The 19244-nt window shown below is 41.5% G+C and overlaps 1 protein-coding gene across 1 annotated transcript; it reads right to left on the bottom strand.

Moving 5' to 3' along the window:
* Window positions 1-1443: 1443 nt before the first annotated feature.
* On the bottom strand, window positions 1444-19008 carry EDNRB (endothelin receptor type B). Its single transcript, XM_072850005.1, has 9 exons — window positions 18723-19008; window positions 17929-18456; window positions 9145-9257; window positions 8772-8976; window positions 8279-8428; window positions 7149-7282; window positions 6463-6571; window positions 4778-4923; window positions 1444-1824 (listed from the first exon to the last, which is right to left on the bottom strand). Exons 2-8 carry the CDS (start codon window positions 18400-18402, stop codon window positions 4792-4794), a joined length of 1317 nt encoding a protein of 438 aa, XP_072706106.1. The 5' UTR covers window positions 18403-18456; window positions 18723-19008; the 3' UTR covers window positions 1444-1824; window positions 4778-4791.
* Between the last annotated feature and the right edge of the window lie 236 nt (window positions 19009-19244).

Here is a 19244-nt window from a genome sequence, read left to right as displayed (position 1 = left end):
TCTTACCGCTACTGACTGAGAAGAAAGGTGACCAGCAGAACACAGAAGACTCATTTTGAGTCCTTTTGTCTCTCTTGATCTCCTGATGTGGATACCTGTTCAGCAGCTTGGATTAGAAATTTGAACAGAAGTGCACAGCATGTACATGGAGAACTCTTGGGCCTTCGTGAGCAGACTACAAGAACATGACGGTCTGAGCAGCAGGCTGTAGGAAGGTACAGTAAAAAGTGAACCGCTCTATGGACGAGACCCAGCCACAGATTGGCAGTTGGACCATCCTGCTCCACCAACACCAGTGCCAAATCTACCCTTCTCAAGAGTGCTTAGAGAACTTTGAGTTCTCTTAGGGAGAACACAAAGCTTAGAGAACAAGAGTGCTTTGAAGAACATAAACTACGTGTATATTCATGTTGCTATGCAAGTTCCGGCGTGTTTAGAAAACTGACAACAAGCTGCAGTTAATCCCCTAAATGAAAGAGCCAAGACTGCAGTAAATAAAACTGTAGATGAGACCAGTAGTTAGAAAAGTGAATTGTGGCAAGTGAGTAAGTTAGCTGCACTGTGAAGACTATGGCCTACCTTTAGAAAGCTGTAGGATCTCAAAAGAAATATGCAAAAAATGCTTCTTTGTAATGAGTGGTTGGTGAAGACTTTGGACCATAGCATAAGATGACGGGAAGGGAAGTGAAGAGACCATGAGAGATATTAAGGAGAACATTTACTTACAAGGGATCTCATCTCTACAGGTGCTTGTGTTCCAGGCACAGGAAACTTGAAACTATGTGCTAAAAGGTCCTGGGACCATGAAAAAAGACAAATCTACGTGGATGCAGCAGGCCACCAATTAAACAGAAGGAAACCTAACTATTTGGAACAAAACAGCAGTAACAGCAAACACATTTTGGGATGTACAGATACTGCAAGCGTATAAAGTTATATATTTGACTAACTACAGCATATTTAGTCTGATACTGTCTTCCACTGCTTTAAGAGAGGTAAATTGAAATATGCACAAAATGACACTGTCGGCATACAAAGGGATGATGGTTTTCATGAGGCATGTTCCAGCATTGAGCACATGCACGTCTGAATTAATGAACTAAAAGTTTCATGCCTTTTATTTGTGATGACCCTAACATAGGACGATCTGTGACTATATATGGATGTGTAGAGAAGAGATTGCAACTGACATTTTGAGCAAAAACAAACAGAGCAAAGAAGGCATGACTGATTGTTCCAACAAATGTCAGACAATTTTGCAATGCTTATGCAAGTCTGAACTCTCTCCAGTTTTCAGCTATATAAAACCATCCCACTCAAAAGCTTTGATTTTTAGTTCTGAATTGCTTAGTTCTTTTTGACATCACCGTCACTGTTTAACAATTAAATGGGACCCCCTAGAAGAAAAAAGGTCAGACATCTTTTTCTAATTAATCAAAATTACAAATATTTTATTAGTAATTTAGTGTGTTTACACTGTCTGAACCACAGAAGTTGCTATTTTAAGTGACCACAGAAAATGAAATATAGAATTATTTTACACAGCTATACAGAACAATTTAAAAAATCCTTTTAACATTATTTTAGTACATACAACATTCACTTGCTAAGCCAACCATGTGTTGATTAAGAGCTGTTTTGGACAGTGAAATGCCACAGTTCACAGCAGATGCTCCATAACCATCAATTTTGCATTTGATTCTCTGAGGTGTAGTACCAGTGTATCAGTTCAGTCCACCCAGTCTGAAATGCCCTCTCTTAACTCCAAGAGAGCTGTGTGCAGGCAGAACTCAGAGCAGCTGGGGAAGTAAATCTAGCTACTACCTGAAGGCCAAAACACAGAGAGGTGATGCAGTTTCTTACAAGTTTATTTTTTTCATCTCAAGCCATTCTGTGTCAACTCTTCAGGCCATTGGGACAGATGATTCTTACTCTGTCACACCACTCTGGACAAACACATCGAACCCCTATAAAGATGCATGTGCCTCTCTGCAGTTATTCTGCTACCTGTGACCCCCTGTTTGAGGCTTAGAGAGCCTCAGACTTGTTCTTTTACCCCATGAGCTGATTTTAACCTCTTTCCTAACTTTTCTAAACAACTCCTTTGTCAAAAAAAAAAAGCTGACATTTGCTACCTTTTTTTATTCAAGGTAGCAAATGTCAGCTAGGTTTTTTTAAGAGCTATTGCTATGTCCTAATTCTGCTCCAACTGAATTGAATGGTTAAACATTCACTGATTTCGGTGGATGGAGGAACAGACGTGTACTGAGGACTTCAGAAAATGCCTCTCTTCAGTATTAAGAGATTTAATTGTAGCTACAACACAGATGCACTGGAGCTCTCTTATGTATTCTTTCAGCTGTATGAGAGCAGAAGTTTGGAAAACTTTTATTACAGGAAATGAGAGCTTCAGTAAAAATACTGCTTTGAAAAATACTGCAAAAAAGACAAAAAGTGTACTAATACGTATATATTAACTCCAAAAAGTGGGCAGTATATATGGCCTTTATTTGCAAAACCTAAATGTCTGACTTAGCAAGACTCATCTTAACAAAGAATTAGTCAAGGAAAAAATGAAAAATATGTTACACATTTGCCAATACAACAGCTATATTTTAAATAAAAATAACAATAATATACATGTACAATATTGTAATGATATAACTTGATGAAAATAATACTGATCAGTATCGAACTTAGGATTTAACTGATTATCCATCCTTAACAGATGAAACGCATTTCACAGAAATAGATGCAGGCAGGGTGAAGTGAAGTGATATTCATGGCTTACCATAAGAAAGTTACCATGAAAGTTAAGGTAAAAATGTAAAGAATAAAACTTTAAATAGATTTATATTTATAAAAGTTCAGCATTATAGCAGTTGGGTGCATGTGCTGCAGAAAGATGGTAACAGCAACCTAATGGTAGACAAGATACACACTTGCACACATACTCACACACACAAACACACATGTGCCCATGCTCAAATGCATGTGCGTAGGTCCTCAGCTTGATTATACAAGCATACACTTACTAGCTTTTGATGGGGCAACACCAGGAATGGGGTTCACCTCTACTGTTTTTAGCTGTCTGCAAGGTAGCTGTAGCTACCTAAAGTCAGATGAGATGAAACCCATTTAAGGCAACATCAGCTGAACATTTTAATGAAAACTGTTTTCATCCTGAGCATATTTAAGGCAGTTTCTTAAAAAATCTGAAGTTAATCAAGACTGGAAAAAAAGGCAAAAATCCTTACATGTGAAATTTGGAAATTAAAAAAAAATTCCTGAGTTTTGATAAATATTTCTATTATAATAAAATACCATGCCTATTGAAAACGTCTTGTATAAAAGCATGTTATATGATATTTTTTCTTGAAAAACTCATGCCTTAGTGCATGAAATATGTTAATAAGTCTTTGGGGACATCTGTAACAAATTAATAGGAAATGAAAAGCCAAAGAATGACCTGTCATGTATGTACAAAACGTGCATTGCTCCCGGCAACACACATCATGTTTACTACAGGCATCTTTATCTTTCTGTTTTCTCACAGGGTCCTGCCCATATTTTAATACTTTATAATTAATTACGCTTCACTAAACTATTTACAGAAGCAGAAACTAATCACACATCTTCTTAAGCCCATAAATATGGAACTACAGAAGTAGAACATATTTTAAAACAATATGAAGATGAGTGTGCTACATAGTACTGTTCTCTAGAAGTACAGTTTGTGAATTATTTTCTTTATGAAGATTTAAATCTAAATTAAAATAGAAGTTCAAATTCTCCCTCTGTTTTCCTTGGTTACATTTTTTCCACCTGCTATTTCTAAGGGATTTTGCCCCAAGACAGTATTTGGATTGCAAAAACAGTTGTAAACTGTCGCAAAAGTATCTCAAGTAAAGAACCGTCAGGCTCTTGAATGCCCACTGTTTACATGGGCTACAATCAATTTGTTTTCAGTTAAAAATAACTGGTTTCCAATACTAGCCATTGCTTGTGTGGTTCTAGTAATATCAATTTTTGCTTTTGGTGTGTTTTTCTCTCCTCTGCTGTCATTAAACACGAATAACGTGGAAACAGTGAAATGGACCATACCCAAAGTGCTGCCAAATGCACTAAACACACAAAGTGGTTACAAAATGGTATTTATAGAGGCCTTGGGAGGTTCCTTCTAACAATAATAGGTAAAAACAATCATCAGAGTGAAATGCACTTTTGACTTGACTGCATCCTTTAATATTTTCATTAGCTACCTCTATAATACTCCTGATAAAAATTCTACTTTTTTACATTTAAACTTCTATTACAAAGTATAGCATGTTTTATTTAAAAAAAAACACAATAGTGATGGTGGTTAATCTGCTGTATAAAAGATAATACATTGAGTTATACATAATAGTGGCTTTGATCCAATTAACATTATATTATACTGCTTAGTAATTACTGTGACTTCAGTTCCTACAACTGTTATAGCGAATACAAATGATCGTTTAATGTACAGGAAGTGGGGATCATTTGGAAGTGCTGATTCAGAAGTATTCAAGTGCTAACAATGACTTGTTCTTTTTACGCTTTTCTTCATGTTCCATAAATGACGATTTTATAAACGTCCATGATTTTGAACGTGACACAGTTTTGAGGCAATTATTTTTTTTATAACCTTTTTTGTGCAAACACAAAACTAGATTTTTCTAAACGTTACCATCTCGTTAAAAGTAATTGCCACTTTTACTTAAAAAGGCACCAGCATTAACGTAAGAGAATATACCTTTTATGCTTGTTTTATGAAGAGCTGTACTTGTTACTGGAGCGGAAATTATCATATCCGTGATCATTAGCTTTGAACTTTAAACAGGACTGCCTTTCCTCCAGGGACAACAGATCTTTGGATTGGCACCAGCAACACAAGCATGACTGTTAAAATAAAAGGAATAAACATTGTACATCACTTTGTTTTGCACATGTGGCACAATGCACTGAAACGCTGCCCTTCTTCAGCAGTACAGTAGGAAACGGCAAGTGTGCAAGCTGCCATTTTGGGATTACAAGCGTAAGCAAAGTAACGAGGTTCAGCTCTGCGTTGCTCAAATGGCCACTAACTACAGGGATGCCCCACTAGCAACCTGTGTGCTGGAGGGCAGAAAGAGTTATATTGAGTTATATATAATAATGGCCACACACATACTGCTTCGAGTCTGGTCTGCAATTCTAAACGCATCTGAAAATAAAATTACGACTCCTTGTTGTCCTTTCTCTGATAATCTTTCTTGGAAAAAACATATGCACAGTAATCTGTACTTTCTAAGAAAGATGCTGTTATTCAGTGGATTTTTTTGAGGGGGGAAAAAGGGAACTAAGTAGGAGAATGGTGAAAACCTGCATACAGTTCATACACTTACTAGATGTACTGCAAACCTTTTACTGATGCCACTGACTGGCCTTTGGGTGCTGGAAGTCCATCTGGGACCCTGCACACTCACTTGTTTCACGCTCAGGATGCTAGAGATCTCTTACGTGCTCTCAGCTCCAGTGACTCTTTCAGGGAGCCGGCAATATAGACAGGGAAGACGAGACCAACACTAAAGCCTCTGCAACATGTGCTGTCACAATTTTGTGGGAAATACCCTAACACTACTAGATGTAGAGCTGACTGGCTTCTGATGGAAAGACACAGCCAGTAAGGAATTCACACAGCCAGGCAATAAGCCTAGTGGTGGCCAATGGTTAAATGTTTGGCAAGAAAAGAAAAATCTAAGAATTTGTGGTAGGCAATGTAAGAACCCAGATACAGTGTCTGAAGCCAGTTAAGGGGCCACAAAAAAGCCCAAATCTGGACATTTTCCAAGCAGACATGAAGGCTGAAGGACTGATGGGCTGCAATCCACATGCGATCCAGAGCCTCAAATCCTGCGTGGAGAATTAGTGCCCAGGACGACTCACTCAAACCAAGGCAAAACTGCGAACAGGTCTGGCTCATAAAATGTTGGCATTGGAAAGGGAGGAGTGGATACTTGCACACTCTGCCCTACATAACTGCCCACTGATTTAAGTACTCGGTCAGGATGGGGGGAACCCGGGGTCAGCGTCCTCCCCGTTGGGTTGCAGAGGATATGGCTACGTGAATCTTTGCAGCGCGGTCCGAGTCTGCTTTGTCAGTGCTCTGGAAGTGGCTCGGTGCCAGCTCCAGTCAGGAAGTGATGTAGCACTGATTAGCATGGTGCCGAGAGGGTTTATTGTACACTCCTCTCTTTTGCTTTCTCTTTTTGTCCCTATGAATCCTTAATTCCTTTCTACGCAGCTTCAGCAGGAGAGGGAGAGAACACCTACCATAACCCAGTTAAAATTTAAAATAAAATTTAATGACCACTTAAAACACTTTGTGCATGTTAAGGAATGAATTTTACTGCTGACATCATGTTTTAACCAGAGGAGCAGCTCCCGGCAGCCTCTTACCTTAAAGCAGTTTTGGAATCTTTTGCTCACCAAATACAGAGCTATCGGATTGATGCAGGAATTCAGTGAAGCCATGTTAATGCCAATGTAGTCCATCACAAGAAAAAAGCTGTGTGGAAATTAAAGTGAGACACTTCTCATTTTCTCTGAAAAGGCTTAGTAGAGGTTTACAACTATGAAAATTGGACTCAACTTCACTTAACCAGGACTAACTATTAAACGTAATAGTAAAGGGGCTTATATCAACAGGATTAACTCATGGAGGTAACAATTGTGCTCAATAATAAAGTTTGAATCAGTAGACCATTCTCATAAAAGTAATTTCAGCAGATCCAACCACCTTAACTTGTAGGAGGAAACATTAACAAGGTTTTCTTCACAGATTTAATCCTAGCTGTTCTGTTGAAAGGGAAAACGGGGACAGAAATTCCCCCTCCACCCTTGTAATGCCACAAGACAGTAGGACAGTCCCAAAAGGGCTCAGGAGAAGACAGGCAAACAGGACAGAAGCCCTGTGTTCATGGGATTCTTCATAATTCCCCGACTCTGCTACTGGAGTGAAACCAGTGTCCTGGATGAAGAAGAGAGAACTTCAGATACACAGAGTAAGCTAGTTCATGAGGAAAGCCAAATACGCTTATAGAGAATGTCAGCAGTGCACAGGCATTTTATTTTTACAGTCTCACCTTAAAAGTTCACATCTGTTGGGATCCTTCTGATCATAAATAGTGAGCTTCAATATTCTGCTTAAGTGAAGTGGGAGCCAACACAAGGCAAAAACAAGCACCAGACAGAACACGGTTTTGGCCACCTCACGTCTCTGAAAAAGAAAATTAGACAGAACAGTGTTATAGTTTCTGTCTGTCTCTTGATTGTTGTTGTCTTCTAACATCCAAATGTTTAATAAACAAAATAAAACCCCTACCAAAATAGGACTTAGGAGAACATCAGAATAGCTTATTTTCTTGGAATACGTACTTAATCTTTTCTGTTGTTTTAGATGTCTTGCACTGATTCTCTGTATCTCGAATTTTAAAAAGTATAAGTAATAAAATGAAAAAATCAAGGACATAGAAACAGTCATTTAAATTAAAATGAAGAACATATTCATCTCCCCAATCCCTTTCAAATACCAGCTTGTTTTCAACTGTATTTTCTTGTGCTTTGATCTCAGCTTTGATCTGCTTTATTTTAAATGCCCCAAGATATTTCAAGTACAGCTTTATTGAGGTAAGAGGAAAGGAGCACAAATATACTTTATAGTACAAATGCAATTTAATTCTAGTGATGTATGATGTTTGTCTCCGGTAAACTACTAACTTGGAATGTATTTTGGAATGTGTTTTGTTCTGCTAACATATACTACTAACCTCACTATAGTTCAGCTTGATTCAAATTGAATTGAATTCAATTCAAATTGAATTGAAATTGATTCAAACTAATTAACAAATTTACAGCACCAGCTTCTACATTACAGCATGACCTCAGTTTTCATTACAAAATATTCAGCTCTCATTATTGTGCAGAAAAAAAAAAACCTATAAAACTTGAAGGATTAACACCAAGTAAGTAAAAGAACAGTTTTGTGATTGCCAGTGAAAATCTTAGGCTTCTGAGGGATCTGAGATTTTTATATATATATATATATATATATATATATATATATGAGTTCAGCAGCACCACTGTTAGGAAACTTCTTAACAGTAATCTTGAAGTCGTTACACAAGAATAGAATAATGATGTGGCAGTAAAGTCAGTAAAGGTATTGCTGTCATCCTCTCTACAGTCAGCAGAGTTGTCAGGGATAAATTTTTACCTGTTTTAAGTGGTCATTTAAAGCAATCTGCATCCCACTTTTCTTTCGTAACATCTCACAGGTCATGAGAGTATAGAAAAATGCTGTGATAGCCAGTGGCAAACAGAAGTAAAAGCTAAACAGCCACCAGTCTTTAGCTTGCTTGTAAAACTAGAACAAAAACAAAAGCAAAAACATTGTTAGGAGTTGAATGTTGAGCATTTTGGAAAGTATGCTACAACTAATTGGTCAGTCTGTCCTGAAAAGCATCTCTATAATGTGTACATTACAGATGAGAAAACAGGACAAGACAGTAATATGCCCAAAGCCCACAAAAAGACAAAAGTTTCTAAATGCTCTTCTTTTAACCAATATACTTCAGAAATTTGTCAGTATTTCATTTGAACATTACATTCACCTACATTTCACATACACTTGTGCACATTACAATCCACACAACACTGAGAAGATCCAAGGAACCATTCCAGAGATTTTATAAACATCAATGTCTTACCATCATAAAGGATGTTTTCTGCGTGGGGTGAAGCAGGCAGATTCTAAGATCCTTTCCTCGGTACTCCATCGTAATCATGTCAAATGCGATAGCTTCTGGAACAGCCAGTATCACCGATATAACCCAGATCAGTACAATTTCAACAGCAGTCCACTTCGGCACTCCGATTCCTTTAATGCGACTCCAAGAAGCAACTGCTCGGTACCTGAAGCAAGAGCACACATTTGCAAATTAAAAATACAAGAAAACCCACCTGGTTTAACTGGCTTCAACTCAGCTTATTTGTATTATATCAGCTGAGTGGAAAGGTGAATTTGAGCCAATGCCCATATTGAAAAGAAATTATAGAGTTTGCTGAAAAAATGGGTCTCACCTATCTATACTGAGGGCACACAAACTCAACACTGTGATGCCCACTGATGCCTTTTGAATGAAGGGTACTAATTTGCACATTTCAACACCGAAGGGCCAGTCCTCTGCAAGCAGCTGTGAAAAGAAAACAACAATTAGAAATGAACCATTAAAAAAAAACAATTCCCAAAGCTGCAACATGGACTCTTCTCTGGATTGTTTTTCTTTTCTACCATGTAAAACTTAGTCAAGAAGAACCTTTTCACAAGGGAGTCTCCAAGGTGTGTGTCCTAAAAACTAGGCACTAACATCCCAGTCACTCCCTGGCTGGGCAAGGATATGCATAAGGGCTTAGTCCTGACTTCTTAAGCCCTGCAAACTCCACTCATTTTGCTTCTAACTTCACCAGTCCAGTGTGTATGATAAAAAATTACAGAGCAGGTGAGGATTTCCCTTGTCTTTGTATTGGCTTTATCTGTCTTGAGTGTTCATTGCTTTTCTTATATGTTCCAAGTAACTCTCCATTTACTAGAAATACAGAAAATTACTTGAGGCTGATCAGACCAGGGACAAAGCCAACAACTGCACTTTTGGGGTGGGGTTTATTTGAAGCTTGGTGTCTAGGCTCCCTCAGCCAAGAAGTCAGGCAACACTGGAGAGCAATGTATCCCATACTTTTTAGCCGACCATTTGATAACAAAAGAAGGGACCCACTGGACACTCAGGGAGCCTAAATAGCTAGTTTGAACTCAATGTTTTGCAGCAGGTAAAAACAGGTCAGATGAATCCTGCACTGAAGATCTTTATTGACCAGTTTTCCAATGATTCTATATTACAATACCCAAAGGATTATCTGCACATTCAGCATACCTATAAACGTTACGGAATAAAGAAAACATCACGATGAATTTTAGGTTGGTTCAATTGCACTTTGGGTCGTACATTTTAATGGAAACCTTCTGTCACATCCCTAGCGGTACATTTTAGCTGATTTAGGGGACAAGACTTATTGGACACAGAAAGCACCCTCCTCACAGCTGATGCTATGAACTGTTCGTCTGTAGCTTCAGTTTAGAAACATTTAATCTTTGTACTCTGCTGTGAGCTGCTCTAATGGCTCAAACACACCACAGCAGCAGCCAAATCTTCCAGTTCCTCATAAAAACAAGACTCTCCAGGATAGACATTATGCCAAGAAATAGTCACAGTCATTATATACAAAAGTAAACTTTCTGAGTTTCTGTAATTAGTTATACTATCTAAGCCCATCTCTGTTTTTCATAACTTTCTTCAAATGAGCCCTTTTGGATCTGTTGCAGATAGAGAGCTACAAAATGGAAAAGGAGAGGAAAGAAGAATAACTACTGAAGAGACTGAAAAATTTTTCCCTTGGCTCAGGTCTCCTCAGACATCTCATTTAACAAGAAAAGAAGAAATAGATCATCATACTGTATAGATTCTGCTGGGGACCAAAATGACTGAAAATAGCCACAGAGTTGCCTGCTCACGTTGGTTTGGTTCAGCACACATACATATGCATCTAAGGATAAAGAGTTACAAGGTCCAAGACAGTTTTTGAAAAGCCCTGATACAATTTAAGTATAATTTTATTTTAACACAAAGGAAGTTAAGTAAATTTCATGACCACATGCTTTTGGAAATCCCCATGAAGTGCCCACCAGTATTTTCAGGTACCAGAACACCTTCAGAAATCTGCTTCAGTCCTGTGCTGAAATGGGATCTTTGAAAGAAGAGCAGTAGTAAAACTGTAACACAGCCCATAGATCTTTGATCTATTTCTTAAATGATCTACTTAAGTAAGACAAAGAGTATAATGCTTCTGAAGAAATGAAGCAGAAAAATAAATTCTAAGGTTTTATGTTTCTTGAGAATTTTATGGAAAGTAATAAAGCAGAGGAAGTAGGGATGAGGCTGTAATAACCATACAGTACCTTTTACTTATGTGATGTGGGAAAATAACTCGGTCTGTAATTAAACTATTTTCAATAAATCCTCTCCCTGAGACTCCTTTCAAATTGCTGTAAGGGGTTGATAGTAACAAACTACTACTAAAATTGCAATGTGAATAATTACAGGTGTTCTAAATGTACACTCTACACAATCCAGTGACACCTGGACTAATTTAATTTCTACCAGTCAGGCAGTGAACCTCCAACCTACCACACCTAGTTGCTATAGGAATCAAGGACTGGGTAGCAAGTACATTGGATACTCGTTTACAGTATCTATTGTATATTGTACATGTGTATATATTAAACCAGAGATGACTCATTAAAAAAGCACTTCAAAATTAAAACATGTTGTTCTTCCTTGAACTCAAATTCAGAACTTTGATCAAATTTCTGTTGGAAGATTCTGTTGACTTTTAGCTACAACCAGCTGGTGTATGTGCAAGACAGTCCCTGTCTCTCTTCCCTAAAATCACAACTGTTCAGCCACGCATCGGAGATTTCCCTGAACTAATGCTTATCTCTCAGGTGCAGACAGTCACACCTGTGCTCCAAGCTGACTGGATTTGAGCCAGCTCCAGTTTGGGAGCCACAGGGCTGGATTATAACGGGGCTGCACATGAGTGAATGTGGTCTACTGAGAGAAAGGGTGCATGAGCTTGGGTTTAGCATAACGTCAAAATATTACTTGGACTCAGCCAGCTTAAATCAGGAGCAGAACGGACACACAGCTGTCTGCACTGGATTGGAAAAACATGTCCTTTATCTCTTGCAGCTGATGTATTGTGAAATGCGATCATTTTAATTCATGAGCCATAAGTTTCTCTATCATGGTATTGCAAGTGGTTAATGATACGTTTTGCAGCAAAAGCTTGAAAACATTAAGAAAGTAAAAGGAAAAAAGTAGAATGTTTTAATTGCTGAACTATGCTTCCTTGTTGTTTCTGTTTGTCCTCTGTATTGCCATCTCATCAAAACACTCCCTTAAAGTACAGTGAAAATACACTGTAAAGTATTCAGGAGCATCGTATTTGTGAACAAGAGCAATGATTATTCTTAGTGAAGTACAGACGTAGTCTAATGCAATTTTTGTATGCATAGAACTATTTTCTTATGATTCATAATAGAGTATCTGTACAAAGAGTGCCATTTTACAAATTATAAATGACTTAAGAGTCATGAGATACTGCCAAGTGGCAGCAAAGATAAAAATAATGTTGCATTTTCAGCAGTAAAATGGCAAGAGAAGGCTACCACTGGCTGTATTCCTATTGACCTTTTCCAATGTTTTACAGTCACTTATTTTACATGGGCAAAGTTTTAAGTGCTAAGCCACAGAAATATGTTGAAATGAAACAGAACGAAAGGAAAGGGAACACTGCAGAATGTTGTGAAATCATACTTAAAAGAACTAATACATCGATGCACTCCTAGCAAACACTTTTTCAGACCAGGCACAGATCTGAGCCTAAACTGCTGTGAAAGCTGCACAGCTATGAAAGTAGCTCCAAGAGATGTTGTGACTCAGAGACACCTGTGAATTGCAATTCCTGCCCTGCTTCCTCTTGGTTGTGTAGGAACAGAAAGATTTTCATAATCTGCTGCTGGAATACACCAGCATGAGAGCATGATATGCGGCTCTCGATGGCTCAGCTGCTGTGGCCACCAGCCAGAAGGCTGATGCCACGGCTCCAACCCACTACTGTTGACTTTCTGCAGTCGGTCACGAAGAAGTAGCAAAGCGTGCACTTATTTACGTCAGTGTCCTAGTCCCAAGCAATGAATGCACACGGAAACACAGAGCAGGAATTTGTACTTCCTCCTAGCTGTGCTTTCTCAGCAAGTCTAGTTCACAGGACGACAGGACTCGATTTTCATAATTATGAATTGCAGAGTTACATGGGAAATCAGACATGCAACTGTACACCTAACTCACAAGCAACATTTTTTCAATATATCTGTGAAATGACTCGCAGATTTTTCACCTGATACTTTTGAGACAGAGAGGTCATGCAGATAAAGTATTTTTCAGTATTTCATAGGAGCAAGCATTTTTCAAAACAGGAAATTTGCCCAGGAAACTAAGCTTATGGTCAGGGATAAGTCAGAAAACATTACAGAATTTATTAATATTTAACAATAATTATGATGTCAGGGTGGGGATCTTCCCTCTAGACAAAGAAATATATTTCCCGCTTCCTAGTTAAGCTAAGAATGTTTTACTATCTAGCCAATCAACATTGTAAATCTTAATTGAGGCATGCAATTAGTTTCTTTTCCTGTGTCTTTATTAGTAACTTCTGCTTAGAAACTTCTTTTTTAAAAAAAGTACTTAATTAAGATCAAGTAATATCATACAGACATCTTGAAAATGACAGAAATCTCCTAATGTGTTTTCAAAGAAAAAAATTTCTGTAATTTCACAATCCCAGTGAAAGGACTGCATCAAAAGTAACCATTAAGAAAGCCACGCTGCTGTCAGACTGGGAAGCATAAACACAGGGTAGAAGCAAAAAACCAAGAAGATGAAAACTTGTTTTCAAATTTGTCACATGCATCTTTTAAGTGAATGTCTACATAACAAATGTACATATAATGAAAAAACTACTCTAACTTTACAAATCTATATTGACATCATCTAACATATTTCAGTCTGGAGATCCATCATGAAAACTATGTATGTGTACTTTGAACACCGTACAGACATTTCCACTACCCCATATATTGGACTTCAGAGTAGATTGCTCCCACCTAACTACAGAACAAAGTTACGCCACACTGCCTGTAGAGTCTAGACAGGTTCCTCCACTGGACAATTCAGACCTTTCTTAAGTGCCTATAAGCTGGATTTGTTGACCATAAAGGGTTCCTAAGCAAAACCGACTTCTAGCTTAATATGGTCAGAGATCAATAAACTTTGTGTAAGAAATTCTGAGGTGAACTTTGCAAGACCTCAAGTAAGTGGTTCAGATGTTGAAAGAAAGGAAGTAATGCATTTCTCCCAATAAAATGGCTGTTATCTTTAACATCAGAAGGACTAGTGTCCAAGAGTTGTAATACGGAATAGTAACAATGTTTTCTAAAGGCAAGCACCTTGACTTTTTGGAAAGTTAGGAAAAGATTGGCTTTATCATGATGCATGCCCTGTAGGTACTTGCATTACAAGTTAGTAAGGTCATGACAAAGACATTTCCATGGAAATCCTGCCTTTTTTAGAGCACAGATTAACAGATGGATTAACAAAAGGGCCAGTTTGCACCTGCATGGGATATGCAGTCCCTAATCTGGTATTTCTTATATTTCCAGTGCTTGATAATACTATATAATGTTAACTATATTTTAATGTAATCCCTAAAATACATTACTGAAAAAAAATCATTGCCTACAAAGCTGACTCTGGCCTTTGATTGTTGGCTTGGATAAGAACCAGTTTTTGTTCCTTCCCTGGAAATTTTTTTCTCTGCTCTTCCATTGTGCTCTGAGATAAAGGAACGTGTGACAGTATTTCCAGGTACATAGTCTTCCTCACTCATTTGTGTGATAACAAATTGGTAGTCAGAGTTCAGAAAGCCACACAAGAGTGTGCAGAGGATAGGTTATTTCCCCTGTTAAAAATCCATTGGAACATGACAATAAATTTGATTTAATATAAGAGAATAAATATTACAAAATGAGAGAGAGGTTGTCTATGTATCAGAAGAGAAAGCATGTTATTATATTATTTGATTATGGCTTTTTTAAGTCTATGTTCCTATCTCATTACATATAGATACATGGAGGCAGAGCTAATGTAAGTTTGGAATTTCCAGTCCTGATGTTGTTTTGGCATCTTACACACGGCAGTTACCAACTGTATCGATCTGGGAAACTGAACATAAGCCTTCCAGAACTGCAGTCCTGTATTGTTAGGTGTACAAGCTGCCACTGTCTTGTCTTCCAAAGATTAAGCGCAGAGAAGGACATAAAAAACTCACTGACCACCTAACTCTATCCTTCTGCTCCTTATGTTCACACCTTAATTGCTGTTTGTGGCCTCAAATTAACAAAGACACGTTTACTTAGTCTGTTTAGTGAAGCAGTTGACCAGGCATAGGACCACCTTCACATCCAACTAGTAGCAATTTTGCAAAGTATCTCCACTGCCACAACATTACGTACTGCAGAATTATTGTTTCAGACTTTTCTCTACTTCCCATTCTGCAGTTCTGGAGATACGGCCAAAGCCAGATTGTTTACCAGGACCCTGAATGCCAAAAAGGTCTTCCAGGTTCTGCATGCTGGAACTGAATGCCCCTCAAGCCCCCACTTCATACCCAGTTTCCTGACTGTATGACAGTTTCCAATGCTTTCCATTTTCTACTGAACGTATTGATCAATATTCAAATTTATCAACTGCAATGGACTAATTAGCATCTTGCACACCAGACTGCATTTGCCTCACAATCTAGATAACACCTGCTTTTCTTTAGATACCCTCAATTTAAGAGAAGTAAATTTTCATTTGTGTATTTTTTCAGCTACTTACATATTCACTTAACTTAAATAGTCACAAGGGACACCTTTTGCGGTTGTCACTTTTAATACCTAATAAAATGCTCCTCGTAGTGCGAATTCTGAGTTCTCTCTTACGGGTCTGTCTGGAAAGCATTCACAGCCACTTTCACACTTTCTATCACAAGTGTTGTTGAGTAAACTGCTGGCATTTTATTAACATGAGAATTCTCTCACATTCTTTTTCACGCAGCTGTCTAACTGAGGATCTGGTAGCGATTCTGAAGATCTGCTTCGTCCAGTTTAAAATTGTTTCAAATTGCAAGTTACAACCGTTAAGTATACTTGATTTACAAACCAAGCCTTTGCTAGCCTTTGTTTTTCCCATACTGCTGGGTGATTACAGCTAGCTTTTGATTGCATTACTGTGTTCTCCCTCATAACGTTGCTCTGCAGGTGAAATTAAATGGGATGTGGTCTTGACGAAAAGTTATCATCAACTCAAACCTCACTCAAACTCTTATTAATTGATTAAATAAACACAATGTCTAAGGTTTGGGGTTTTTTTTAACTCACATTTATTCAAAAGTCCTGTTTTAAAACAGCAAATATTTCACTCATTATTGTAAGGGATAATATAAATTTATTATGGGATCTTCATTAAGATGAGTAGCAGCGTGGGAGATTAGCAGCTGAGAGCTATTGCTTAGCTCCTAGCATTATCAATAGCACAATAAAAATCCTGGACTTGCAGCTGGTATCATATTGATCCGTTTGCAATCTGACCTTTTATTCCTCCCGCTCCAACCAGCTCATCATGATACACTTGATGACATTCAATCAAGATAAGGACTGTGGTATGTTACTGCATGTTATAATTAACTTAATTTTGAAACAGTGTCACTGAGATTGCAAAGTCTTGTACTGAGCAGCTGCTATTGATTTAATCTTTTTTATTTTTTCTGAGAACAGAGAAAAAAATATTTTTGTTCAATATCTTTTTTTATGAAAATACAGTTTTTTCAAATCAGTTTAAAGTATTTTGTTTCATAAATTCCACTCTCACTCAGAAGAGTACCCGCCTCTAACAAGAACTGCGATAAATGTATAGTACAGAAAATACTGAAACTGCAATCGAAGAACTCTCGTGTAACCCAAATTATCTGGCTCATGAATTTAACACAGTTATGATGTTCCGTGCCTTGTTCCCTACTTCAATACTTTAAAAGGATAAAGATACAGGATTCTCCCATTTCAGCAGCTTCTGAAGTAATCACTATGGATACAGAAGACTAAATTCAAAACCCGTCCCTTCAACGTGGTTTTGCAAAGCTAAAAGTAACAAACCCCACAGTTCACAAACATGAAGTGAGGAGAAGGAAAAGATGAAGGCTCTCACATTCACTTTATGCAGTAACTGATGGGTGCGCAGGGACCCAGACTGTAAACTCTCAAGGCAGAAGATGCCTTGTTATTTCCAGCACCCCTCCCAAGAGTGCTGATGGTTAACTAGAGGCTGGATTCAACTGCCCAACGAACTCCTAAGGACAAAAATGGACCACGCAAGCTAGGTACACGAGACAGGGGCTGTACTCCTTCCGTGGCAAGTCTCATCACGTCAAAGGGCAGAGTAACGAAGGTGCAAAAGCAGCAGGTGTGGCTCACTCCCTCTCGACTGCTCATGCTGCAACACTGGCCAACGGGGGAAAGGGTTCACAGCTCAGGAGAGCATCATGCCTCAACCGCTGGACGTATAAGACTGATACAAATCGCTCAGTTTGAATGAGCTTGGTTCCTCCCGAAAAAGTCCCCATGCCACCAGCGACTGTACGGACCCATAGGAAGTATATGACTAAGCCTGCCCCAGCTGTGCGGGAGGGACGGAGTGGTACCCACCCCGCAGGAGAGGGTCTTCCGTGCCTCCCCCTCCGTTCCTCGGGGGAAAGGAGGGAAGCCATGAACCCATTGCGCATTTATCTATTGCATTTCTTTCCCGTATCCCTAGGAAAGCACCTGTGGCCAGGTGACTTTCAGAGCCTGGCCACCTCCAGCCGCACACCCCTGCCCCATTCCCAGCTCGGACTGCTGAGAGGGCTGGGACTGGGGCACAGAGGTGGTGCCGTTTGGGACAACAGGGACAACGTCTGACCAGAACAGCACCCTCCTGCAGGTTTTTGCCATGAGATCTAGCTAGTCCCCGGCTGTCTCCCAGCCAGGAAGAGGCTGCGTTTCCCCCCAGCACTCCCGGCGGTGCCGGGCACCTGCCGGGGGCCGGCGAGGAGCCCCGACGAGAGCCCGCCGCACCCCCGCGCCCGCTCCCGGACCCATCCCCGGCTGCCCCTCACCTTGTAGACGTTGATGGGGATGTCGATGATGATGTGGAGCAGGTCGCCCAGGGCCAGGCTGGCGATGAGGATGTTGGGGCCGTTCCTCATGCACTTGTTCTTGTAGATGATCCGCAGCAGCGTGGAGTTGCCGATGATGCCCAGGACGAAGACGAGGCAGGACACCACCGTGTTGATGTACTTGAACGTCTCCTTGACCTCCGGTTGCCCCGTGCACATGGGCGGCGAGCCCGAGCGCGGCCTCCCGCCGGCCGCCCCCCCGCCCTTGGGCAGCGCGGCCGGGCGGGAGGCGTTGGGCTCGGCGCCCCGCAGCGCGGGGGTCCCGGCCGTCGCGGGGACGGCGTCGGCCGCCGCCGGCGGGCTCTGCCTGCCCGGGCCCGGCGGGCGCAGGGAGCCGTCGCCCTCGGCGGCGGCGCGGCAGCCGAGGAGCAGGAGGAGGAGGGCGGGCAGCCGCCACGGCCGGGCGGCGGGCATGGCGCTGCGGCACGGCCGATCCCCCGCCGGGCGCCCGCCGCCGTCAGCGCCGACCTGGGCGGAGAGAGGGGACAGGGCGTCAGCCGCCGGGACTCCGCGCCCCGCCGGCCGCCGCCATCGCTCCCGCCGCCCGGGGACGGAGCCGGGGCGCTGCCTGCCACCGGACGGGGACGGGCGGCAGCGCCGGCGGTGCCGGCGGTGCAGCCGGCAGAGCAGAGCCGGGGCGAAAACCTGCGGGGCGGCTGGGGCGAGAAGTCCCCTCCGGGCGGACCTGCCCGGCGTCGCCCCGCTCTGCCCCCCCCCTCTCCGCTCCCCCTCACCTCGCCGAGCGGAGCCGAGCCGGTCCTCCCCGCCCGCCGCCTGCGGGGCTCTGCCTGCCGAGCGAGGGAAACGCGCTCCACCGGTTGCCACGCTCCGCGCCCCGGCTGGCTCCCCGCTCCCGGGGCCGGCTGCCGCCGCTCGCCGGCGATGGGCTCCCCGGGCTGCGGAGGCGGGAGGGACGGGCGCTTGCCACAGGACCCGGCGGCCGCCAGCCCTGCACCAAACCCCGTGGCTAAAGCCGCGCCAGCGGGGCAGGGGCCCCCCTTTTTCTAAAACATTCAACCGCATCTGGCCCATCAGTCACGGACAGACCCCACCCGCGCCCTCCTCCCCTCCCGCCCCGCGGCGCCACCGCGGAGCCCAGCCCAGCGCAGCCCAGCGCAGCCCAGCCCCGCCGGCCCTGCGGTGCCTCCCTGCAGCCGCTGTCAGGGGTCCCCCCCGGCCGAAGTGGCCCGTACCTCGGTACCTACCAGGCAATCTGCCCTGCGACCTGCCCCTTTTGCCGTCCGCCCGCCTCGTCT

The sequence above is a fragment of the Ciconia boyciana genome, chromosome 1, assembly GCF_034638445.1.
Source record: "Ciconia boyciana chromosome 1, ASM3463844v1, whole genome shotgun sequence".
Lineage (NCBI taxonomy): Eukaryota > Metazoa > Chordata > Aves > Ciconiiformes > Ciconiidae > Ciconia > Ciconia boyciana.
This window is presented reverse-complemented; position numbering and strand designations above follow the sequence as displayed.

What these genes read in the sequence shown, in the direction of transcription:
- EDNRB (XM_072850005.1), bottom strand. Translation starts at nt 18,402, where the DNA reads ATGCCCGCCGCCCGGCCGTGGCGGCTGCCCGCCCTCCTCCTCCTGCTC. An exon ending in AGAAAACATCCTTTATGATG is followed by an intron (nt 8,429 to 8,771) that starts GTAAGACATTGA and finishes TTTTTGTTCTAG; the next exon opens with TTTTACAAGCAAGCTAAAGA. An exon ending in AACAGATGTGAACTTTTAAG is followed by an intron (nt 6,572 to 7,148) that starts GTGAGACTGTAA and finishes ATTTCCACACAG; the next exon opens with CTTTTTTCTTGTGATGGACT.